This window comes from Nicotiana tomentosiformis, chromosome 3 (assembly GCF_000390325.3).
Source record: "Nicotiana tomentosiformis chromosome 3, ASM39032v3, whole genome shotgun sequence".
In the NCBI taxonomy this organism is placed as follows: domain Eukaryota; kingdom Viridiplantae; phylum Streptophyta; class Magnoliopsida; order Solanales; family Solanaceae; genus Nicotiana; species Nicotiana tomentosiformis.
This window is the reverse complement of record NC_090814.1, coordinates 130,164,053-130,175,373: the sequence shown is the minus strand read 5'-3', so window position 1 is coordinate 130,175,373 and position 11,321 is coordinate 130,164,053. Positions and strand designations below refer to the sequence as shown.

Below are 11,321 nucleotides of genomic sequence, written 5' to 3'. Positions count from 1 at the left end.
CAAATTGGACAATCACTTGCTCACTAGCTATGTTTACTACAACACATTCAAATTTCATCAAATTTCGCTACTTAACACTCATAATAATATTGCAAAGGAAAAATGGTCAAACTGTTGTTTGTATTATTTAAAATTGAGTAAATTTGTTTTTCAGTAGACTGTTGGTCCAATGTTACACTGCTATTAGGAAAAAAATTTCTTATTTTACCCTTGTTCTTGACGGAATTCCACCTTAATTGTTGATCATAATAAAAAGCTATGGAGTGAATTTTAATCTTTTCTTAAATTTTTTTGAACATGTACAATTCACTCATTTAAGTGGATAAAGGACTAACATGTTGGAAAAAAAGACAAGGATATCAACATACCAGAACTGCAACAAATAACAAACTTAAGGAAAAAATTCAAACGACGCAAATACAATTTTAGTAAGAAATTTAAACCAAGAGTAGATGTAGCTTATTTTTGATAGTGAAGGATAAATATAAGAAAAGAAAGAAGAAAAGAAAAAGGAGGTAGAAGAAAAGAAAATGAGAAAAGAAAGAAGAGAAGAGGGAATACACGTTGTCCTCAGGAGGCAATTCCACGTGCCCACATGGTGCTATGCTCATATCTCTTCTCATGTCTCATGTTAATATCAATGGTATTAATTAAAGCAAGATCTTAATCATAGTTAGAATATTAGATACTTCTATTTATTTGCTCCCAAAACATTTAGTAGTCTCTCAATTGTAGCAAGAAATTTTCTTATTTTGTAAATGCTTTTAAAAATAATTGGCTATCGTATTGGAGATCACTATATTATTTTTCTTTATTTTCCAAATGCTTATTATTTTAGTCCCGCCAACTCATTTCAAATTTAGTGAAACAGTATTCTAAACCTACGTTTTTTCATCTTCTCGCAAATGAATATTTAAATCTCTCCAATGTTTCTAGAAAAACGGATATAAAAAATTGACATCTAAAGCACATCACATACCAAACATCAATAATTGAACCAAACATAGAAATAAAGTTCTTAAAAGATTTGTAGTGTGAAACCCGATAAGTATCGGCAGCTCTGGCAAGACCAAATTCTTGATTCAAACCCGTACTAATTTCAAGTTCAACCATATCTAATGCCTCTTGAACTTTTTTTGCTTGAGATTCTCGAAGATCATCCATATGTTTAAAAGAACCTCCCACTATATTCAATACAATAGAAACCAACAATACAAGTTCTCCCACTTGAAGATACATTTTGGATACCGCAACGAGAGTCAATTGAAGTTGATGTGCGAAACAATGAATGGAATAAGCAGATTTACTTTCTTGTTGAATCACAGTTTTGAGGCTATGTAGATCCTCTTGCATGTTGTTTGCTCCATCATAGTACTGTCCACACACCTAAGATAAATTCAAAGAATGTTGATCAAGGTAATCAACAATTGCTTCTTTTAAACATAAAGCACTAGTATTACGAACATGAACGATCCCAATAAAATGCTCCACCACAGATCCCCATCTATTAACATATCGCAAGACAATAGCTAATTGCTCTTTGCGTGATACATCACATGATTCATCAACTAGCAATGCAAAAAAGTCTCCATTTAGATCGTCCATAATTGCTTTAACTGTTTCAATCTTACATGCAATTATCTTTTTGAATTTTATGAGAAGTCAATTGATCATTCTTTGGAACCTTTTTCAACACAAGATCACGAATTTTATCACACCTCTTTGCACACCATGAAAGAATCTCAAGTAAGTTACCCTTGTTTAATGATTATTTATCTTCACGATATCCACGGAATGCCAATCTCACCACCTCAATTGAAACCTTCAAGCGAATTTTGTATTCGAGCTTGGTTTGACTTAATTGTCTATCAAATGAAGTTGAATTGATTGTTTTGTTGTAATAGATCTTCACATTTCCTTTTTTCCTGATTATGAATACTGCTCGACCCACCAACATGCATATCTAATCTATTCTTTTTGTGCCAACTCTTAAATTTTAAACTTGAAAATACATCACCTCTACCTTGATGAATGCATTCATCTTGAAATAAGTACCAACACAAATAATAAGATGCATCTTCTATCACACTATACTCCAACCAATTACGATATTTAACAAACCATTTAGGATTGAAACGGCGCTTTAAGCCCGAAAAATCTCTTTGAGGAAACTTATGATATCGAGGTTGGCAAGGACCTTTTCGGGGGTATTCTTTTCTAATCTCATCACGCTCATTTGGATGAAAGTATCGAATGGGTATTCTCTCCTTTGGATCAATCTTTAAAGAATCAAGATCTATTCCTTGTCTTTGTTTCTTAGAGGATTGAGGTTTTTCTTCTAATTGGTTCAAATTTTCTTCCACGGGAGTAGCAATAAGAGAGGATGAACTTGATTGTGATAACTTGGAAGATACTAGAGGGTAAAATCTCTTCATTGTAACATACTTTGCCAGCAAGCTATGCATCGTGTTTATTTTAAAGGGGCAAAATAATTTTTATACATAAGATGTTGTAAGAATGATATAATATATACGGTGTTATTTTTCGACGAAGTAAGTTCATATGAACCCTCTTGACCCCAGGTGGGTCCGCCCCAGATTTTGTAATACTTTTAAAAATAATTGGCTATCGAATTGGAGATCATTATATTATTTTCCTTTATTTTCCAAATGCTTATTATTTTAGACCCGCCAACTCATTTCAAACTTAGTGAAACAATATTCTAAACTTCTTTTTCATCTTCCCGCAAATAAATATTTAAATCTCTCCCATGTTTCTAGAAAAACGGCTATAAAAAATTGACATCTAAAGCACATCACATACGAGCCATAAAAATAAAATAAAATAAATAAAAAATATCTTCAGTTAAACGAGTTTAGTGAGCCCAACAGTTAATAATTTTCTTTTCGTATATGTCGTTAATATTAATAGAGATATATTTATTGGTTCTTGTCATCTGGATTTAGAGGCTCCGGGTGCCAAAATTTTTTAACGTAGTCATATTACAATTTACATTGTCTAATAGGGTATAAATTTAATCGGTTTGGTCTATTTTGGTTTCAGTTCGGGTTATTCGTCTTTGGAGTTAATATAAGCAAATCGATCAAGAAAAAATATTATGTAATAATTATGATAACTTGGAAAAAAACATAAAAATTTAACTGGATTATGCATTTTGTACAAAAAAAAGACATGTTATCACTTTATATTTAGATAATTAAGGCAAAAACTTATACTAATAAGCACTCTAAATATTAAGTAAGTTTACGAATATTTTTCAATTTATAATTTTCATTAAAATTAACTCACTCGATATTATATTCAATTCTCCTACTTTAGAGCAATCTGAACAAAAAATAAACTTTCATCATTGATTAAAACAACAACTTATTCAAGGATTCTTTTTAATTTTTTAATTTTTGGTTTCTGCAAATAGATTTTCAAAGTTGTGGTCCCGGAGAAAATGATTAATTTTTCTTTATATATTGATAAATCACTGAGGAGTTAGGAAAGTGCAACAATGGAGATTTCTTTGAATAAAAACAAACTAATAAGATCAAAGAAAAAGTCAATAGGACCTATTAATAAATAAAAAAGAGCAATTAAGTAAAGTAAAAGAAAAAACAACGGATCCTTCTATAATTGTCTTAAATGCACCAAACAAAAACTTTTTAAAAAGTCAGCTATGCTAGATTCAAACCACTCACCATTTGGGTGAAAGTGGCGTGCCTTGCCAATGGCACCTTGAGGCTTTTTGTTATTGAGGATGCCACTAAAAGTATTTGTATACATTCCTTCTATATATACATGCATGTATACATACTATTGCATAGTTTCGACCAAAACTTGCGGGTGACGTATCATCCCGTCCCTTACACGTAGATCCGCCCCTGGTCATCCACCGCCACGGTTGGTGGCGCAGCCACCGTACAAAGATCAAGAAAAGAAAACCTATAATAATTGATGATATTTGCTTTTTAAATAATTTTTTTTTGTATTAGATTTTGATTAATTTATATTTATGTATTTTTCCCTTTTCCAATTATGATGAAACTAATCCATTTTGTTGAAGAAAACGTTCTTTAGAGTTGTGAGGTTACTGCCAAATATTTGGAAAAACATTTACATAAATGAAGTAAATTGTCAGCTACAATTGTAGAATTGCCAATTTTTTTGGAGGGAGAAATATATGGGAGAATCTATTATCTAACTATGATTAAGAGTTTGCTTTAATTACTTAAATTCAAACCATTGATATTAATATGAGACGTGTGTGAGAACTTGGGAAAATGGAGGAATCGCAAATGGAGAGGAGTTGGAACCCTTTGGTTATTAATTCCTCCCTTTAAAACTAGTAAACAATTTATACCAAATCACCCCAACTGAACAATCATATTACCCAAAGAAACAATCAAATATTCAGCTTTTTGAACACGGAGAAAAAAGGGGAAGCAGAAAACGAAATGGAGAAGAGCAGTGATGGGTTTGAAGAGTTTGGATGAACAACCGGAGAAGCACCTTAACAGGTACTAGTGTGAGGAAAAGTTCCAAATCAAATAAAAGAGCTTGGCCTACATGCTTACACGTTACTTGAATATGTTTCGGAGAGTATTACACTAGTCCACGTGTTTAATATGCATTGTGAAATACAAACACATTGCTTGAATATGTTTCGGGGAGTATTCATACTAAAATAAATATTTTGCTAATACTTCAAGCCTCGCCTTTAGTTTGGATACGCTTAAATTCGTCAAGTCTTGAAGTAGGGGCATTTGTAAGAATACAAAATTTATTCAATAAAATATTTTAGATTATATTTTAAATATATATTTATAGTCCAAATAAATCTCATGGGCCAATATAATTAGATTAACTATATTAGTCCAATATATATGGATTAAATAAATAAGTTTTAATCCATTGTGTTAGCCTATTTAGTTGGGCTACAGATGATGAGCCCACTTCGTTAAACCCAAGATGTCATCTTCCTATAGGTCCTGTTTGGTGTCACGTGTCAAATGACATAGCACATCAAGTCAAACGGAAGAGCCAATAGGATCATGCCACGTGTAAAAATGACAAGGCATGTGTTGGCCTAAGTGAAGGTTAGTTTTGAAGATTGACAAAGTAAGCTCAGGCATGAACCAAGTCCATCCCCTGTGTACATTGACACGGGCAGATTCGAGCATGTGGGATGCACGTGAAGAGATAAGCTTAACTCGATCTAATTAATATCTCCTGATCGAAAATGGTTACATAATTGATAAGGAAAAGGACTCCTTAATCAAAGAGAACACTATCCAAGATAAGGGAGGAGTTGGAGGTTCAGATCAACTAGAACTCTTCCACCAAGGAAGAGTAACATTAGAACTCTAGTTGTTTTCTACTCTACTAACTGTATAAATCGCAGGATGTTCTCATTTTACAGATGACGCACAAAAACAGAAGATAAACGTGAATTGAGAGAAAAATAGCAAGGCATTTTGCAAGCAGTTTGTGTGTGATTCAAGTGTGCGAACCTGAAGCTACATGAACCCGATAGAACAACTAGCTCCAAGTGTCCGTATTTTATTCTAGTTCAATTGTAGTAGGTGTTTTCATATTGTACCTTTCAGCTTTATCTAGAGGCAATTGTAATAGGTACTCAAAGTATTCAAGTTTAAGTTAACTTGAAGTTGTCGCAACAGTTAGAGGTTGGTTGCCACAACGGGATTAGAGTTAATCCTAGGTTTACAAAAGTGTTTTGTAAATGCAGTTTTTGGCTCAGTGATTTAGTAGAGAGTTTGAAAAAATCCTACTGGGAAGTAGGACGTGGTTTTTTTACTTTTTGAACTAGGTGTTTTCCACGTAAAAATATTTGTGTTCTTTATTTTCTGCATTTATTATTCCACAACAGTAGTATAAGGAATACATAGAAGAACCAGGTCCTTCTATAAATTTGTGCACGCAAAAAATTGGACACCACACAAATCACCCCATCCCCCTCTTGTGTGGTATTGAAGTTAAAACATCAATTGGTATCAGAGCAGGTTATCAGGCTAACACCTTAGGAGAAGATCAAGATGAGTGCACTAATTGAAAACTGGGAAGGGCAATCCATTCCTAGGCCACCACTCTTCAACGGCCAGTATTACTCTTGGTGGAAAAACAGGATGAGAGATCACATCATAGGAGAAGACTATGAGCTATGGGACATTGTCACAGATGGTCCACTGGCTACCATTAAGATAAATGCCGAAGGAGAAGATGTGCCAAAAACAAGAGCTGACTGCACTGCTGACGACTTGAGAAAATGGGAGAAGAATGCTAAAGCCAAAAAATGGCTTGTTCATGAAGTCGGTCCAGATGAGTACAGTAGAATGCAAAGTTGTACCACTGCTAAGAAAATCTGGGATACTTTGCAAGTGGCTCATGAAGGTACACCTCAAGTGAAGAGGTCCAGAGGAATACTACTATATTCTCAATATAGAATTTCACCATGAAGGAAGGAGAAACCATCCAAGAGATGTATACAAGGTTCACCACACTTACAAATGAACTTAAGTCTCTTGGAAGGATTATTTCTAAAGAAGGCAGAGTTGAGAAGATTTTGACAAGGGTTCTTCCAGTTACTTGGGAGAGCAAAATCACTGCCATTCAGGAATCAAAAAACATTGCCACTCTAAGGTTGGATGAGCTAATTGAAAATCTCACTGCTTATGAACTTAGAAGGTAAACCATGAAGATGGATGCACCCAAGAAGGAAAGGAGCCTGTCACTCAGAATCACTGAAGGTTCTAATATAGAAGATGATGAAATGGCTATGATCACAAAGAACTTCAAAACGTATCTAAAGAGAGGAAAGGGTCTTTCAAGAAGCGGAGGCTATAGCAAACCAAGTGTTCCTGAAAAATAGACCAATGAAGGCTGCTACAAGTGTGGGAAGACTGTTCACCACATCAAAAACTTCCCTCAATGGGAAATTGAATGGAAGAAGGAAAGAGCTGGACGAAAGAAGGAACATGTTCATCCCAAGAAGAACAATGGATCAACAAAGGCTATGGTCGCTGCTTGGGGAGAAAGCTCAGATGAGGACTCAGATGATGAAGATGAAGATGAACATGCACTTATGGCAATTGGAGAATCCGATGAGGAATCTGAAAGTATAATCCATCTAAAAGACAAGATTAAGTTTTTGTCTAAAGAAAGGCTATCTGAGTTACTTCTAGATTTCATTGATGAATCCGAGGATATAAACAATGAAAAGAAACGATTGTATAAGGAATGTGTGATTTTAAAAGCAAAGTGTAAGAACCTGGAACTTAGAGTTAGTGAGACTGTAAGTGAAAATACTGCACTAAAGAACCAGGTTCATACATTTGAATCAAATGTTCTAGAACTTAAATCTGAAAACCTAAAACTGAAATTAGGAACAAGTAAGAAGATAGCTGATTGTACACAACTCACTCTAGAAGAAAATGTAGGTAAACTAAAAGATGAGTTGTATAAGAAGGACGAGCAGGTAAGAATTTTGACAGAGAATCTAGGCAAGGTCAAGCATGAACTAGACAGAACTTATAAATGGAACAGGTCCTCCGATGCATTGTCATGGCTACAGAAATATCATAGTAGCAATAGAAGAGGAATTGGCTTTGAGAATCTGTCACCTAAATAGGATCCCAAAAGCAAGTATCTCACACATCCTGAAAACAAAATTTGCACACACTGTGGTAAGACTGGTCACTATAAAGTGAATGCACTGCAAAAAAAAAAGGCTAGTTAAAAGAATAAAAAGTTTGTTCAAGGGAAAAATAGGCTGCCAGGTTGGGCTAACAAGAATTTGATTCATCCTTTTGCCTATAGAAAGGGACCCAAACTAGTTTGGGTTCCTAAGACTAACCCCTGATTTCCTTTTGCAGGTCCAAGTGAAAGGGAGCAGCCAAATATGGTACATGGATAGTGGCTGCTCAAAGCACATGACAGGAAGTAAGAACCAGTTCCTTTCACTTGAGGACCTTAAAGGAGGTAATGTCTCCTTTGGAAATGGGAAGAAATGTGAGATCATTGGGGTTGGTAAGGTAGGTAAGACTGACTCTCACTCGATTGAGAATGTCTATTTGATAGACGACCTAAAATACAGTCTAATTAGTGTATCACAACTGTGTGGTAGAGGTAACTTGGTAGCATTCACCTCTACAAAATGCTTTGTGATTAATCTTATCACTAACAAGATTGTTTTACAGGGAAAAAGAGTGAACAATATATATATTGATATGTCCACGCTGTTAGAAAATGAACTCACATACTTAAGTGTGTTGGACAATGATCCCCTCCTTTGGCACAAGAGACTTGGACATGCAAGTCTGAGTCAACTCAACAAATTATTTCCAAGGACCTGGTGATAGGGCTGCCTAACATCAAGTTCAAGGAAGACAAAGTTTGTGAGGCTTGTGCAAGGGGGAAGTAGGTAAGATCCTCTTTTAAATACAAGAAAGTGGTAAGCACCACTAGGACGATGGAACTGGTCCATATGGAACTCTGTGGTCCAATGAGAACATTAAGCAGAGATGGTAAAAGATATGTGATGGTGCTTGTTGATGATTACTCTAGGTTTACTTGGACATTATTTTTAACATATAAAGATGAAGCATTTGACATGTTCACTTCTTTTGTTAGAAAAACTCAGAAACAACTAGGTCATCAACTTGCATCAATTAGGTCTGATCATGGCACTGAATTTGAAAATGCTAAATTTGCTGAATTTTGTGATGAGCAGGGCATAGATCATAATTTTTCTGCTTCTATGACTCCACAACAAAATGGAGTAGTTGAAAGAAAGAATAGGACACTTGAAGATATGGCTAGGACTATGTTTGTTTCTAGTAAACTGCCTCACAGCTTCTGGGCAGAAGCTTTAAATACTGCATGCTATATCATAAATAGGTGCATGACTAGACCTCTTGTAGAGAAGACTCCCTATGAGTTACTTAAATGGAGAAAACCAAATATATCCCATCTTAGGGCATTTGGATGCAAGTACTTTGTGCACAACAATGGTAAAGACTCCCTAGGCAAGTTTGATCCCAGAAGTGATGAGGGAGTATTCTTGGGATATTCTTCACATAGTAAAGCTTATAAGGTCTATAACAAAAGAACTATGTGTGTTGAAGAAAGTGTTCATGTGATTTTTGATGAAACTAACATTCTTTTTAAGAGACAGGAAAATGATGATGAAGCAATTGGGTTGGTAAGAAACTTAAATGAAACCACAGTCCAGATGGAAGCTGCACTGGAAGAATGAACATGTGATGGAACAGGTTCTTCCACCCAGAGCAACATGACATGAGGAATAGAACAAAAAGGAAATGATCCCCAAACCTCAATGGAACATGTCCATAAACTTGTTCCACAGCAACAAAACACTGAAGGAACATCAAGGGGAAACCAGTTGGTTGTGAAACCTTACAAGTATCAAGTTATCATCCCATTGAGAACATAATTACTGATCCAACCTCTGGAATCAAAACCAGATCTTCATTAAAGAATCTTTGTGCTTTTGATGCTTTCTTATCTCTTATTGAACCTAAAAATATTGCTGAGGCTTTGCAGGATGCAGACTGGGTAAATGCAATACAGGATGAACTCAACCAATTTGAAAGGAGTCAAGTTTGGCATCTGGTACCAAGACCCTTGGACAGATCAGTAATTAGCACAAAATGGGTCTTCATAAGCAAACTTAATGAAGATGAAACTGTTACAAGGAACAAGGCAAGATTGGTGGTTCAAGGATATAGCCAGGAAGAGGGCATAAACTATGATGAAACCTCTGCTCCAGTTGCAAGGTTGGAAGCAATAAGACTCCTTATAGCCTTTGTTGCTTACATGGAATTCACCCTCCACCAGATGGATGTCAAGAGTGCCTTCCTCAATGGCTATCTAAAGGAAGAAGTGTTTGTCAAGCAACCTCCGGGGTTTGAAAGCAAGGAGAGTCCTGATCATGTGTACAAACTTGACAAAGCACTTTATGGGCTCAAGCAGGCGCCAAGAGCATGGTATGAAAGATTATCAAAGTTTTTGCTTGAGCATGACTACAAGAGAGGTAAAATTGACAATACTTTGTTCTTGAAAGAAAAAGGTAAAGATCTCTTGGTAGTTCATATATATGTTGATGATATAATCTTTGGAGCAACTGCTGATAAGTTAAGTAAAGAATTTGCTAAACTAATGGGGAGTGAATTTGAAATGAGCATGATGGGTGAGCTTAATTTTTTTTAGGCTTACAAATTAAATAAAATTCAAATGAAACTATGATCCATCAATAAAAGTTTGTAAAAGAGTTGCTTAAAAGGTTTAAAATGGAAGATTCCAAAAAAATTGACACTCTTATTGCAACAACTACAAAGCTGGATATAGATGGACCTGGTTCATCTATTGATCAGAAGTTGTATAGGGGAATGATTAGCTCATTGTTGTATCTCACTGCTAGTAGACTTGACATTGTTTCTAGTGTAGGCCTTTGTGCAAGATTTCAGGCAAATCCAAAGGAGCCTCACTTGACTGTTGTCAAGAGAATTTTGAGATATCTAAAAGGCACCACTGATCTCTGTCTATGGTATCCAAAAGGTAGTAATTTCAATCTAGTGGGATATGTTGATGCTGATTATGCAGGTTTTCTAGTGGATAGAAAGAGCACCTCAGGTATGGCACACTTTCTTGGCTCGTGTCTTGTGTCTTGGGCTACCAAAAAGCAAAATTCAGTGGCCTTATCTACTGCTAAAGCTGAGTATGTTGTTGTTGCTTCATGTTGTGCTAAATTGTTGTGGATCAAACAACAATTAATGGACTTTGGAATTGATGTTGGTTGTATCCCCATTTTTTGTGATAACAGTAGTGCTATTAGTATGACCAAGAATCCAGTTCACCACAAGAGAACTAAGCACATAGATGTTAGGCATCACTTTTTGAGGGATAACTATGAAAAATGGTTGATCACTGTGGAATTTTGTGTTACTGACAAGCAAATAGCTGACATCTTCACAAAAGCCCTAAGTTGAGATCACTTTGAAAGAACAAGTTAGAATTAGGGATGATTAAGGGTGTGTTTAGTACGAAGGAAAATATTTTTCGGAAAATATTTTCCAATTTTTCCATGTTTGGTTGACTTAAATGTTTTGGAAAATATTTTCCTTATGAACTCATTTTCCTCCAATTGAAGGAAAATATTTTCCTTATCAAGAGAATGGAAAATATTTTTCAAAACTCCTTTTCAACCTTCCCACCCTCATCCACCTACCTCACACCCTCACACTCACCCACCTAACCCTACCCCTTCTCTCCAAAAA

At 35.3% G+C, this 11,321-nt stretch overlaps 1 protein-coding gene across 1 annotated transcript; it reads left to right on the top strand.

Moving 5' to 3' along the window:
• The first annotated feature begins 6,505 nt into the window (after nt 1-6,505).
• On the top strand, nt 6,506-9,280 carry LOC138908493 (uncharacterized). The gene is made up of 3 exons (XM_070199166.1): nt 6,506-6,711; nt 7,189-7,501; nt 9,194-9,280. Exons 1-3 carry the CDS (start codon nt 6,506-6,508, stop codon nt 9,278-9,280), a joined length of 606 nt encoding a protein of 201 aa, XP_070055267.1.
• The last annotated feature ends 2,041 nt before the right edge of the window (nt 9,281-11,321 follow it).

What these genes read in the sequence shown, in the direction of transcription:
- LOC138908493 (XM_070199166.1), top strand. Translation starts at nt 6,506, where the DNA reads ATGTATACAAGGTTCACCACACTTACAAATGAACTTAAGTCTCTTGGA. An exon ending in ACTGCTTATGAACTTAGAAG is followed by an intron (nt 6,712 to 7,188) that starts GTAAACCATGAA and finishes GTCTAAAGAAAG; the next exon opens with GCTATCTGAGTTACTTCTAG. An exon ending in TGTATAAGAAGGACGAGCAG is followed by an intron (nt 7,502 to 9,193) that starts GTAAGAATTTTG and finishes ATTCTTTTTAAG; the next exon opens with AGACAGGAAAATGATGATGA.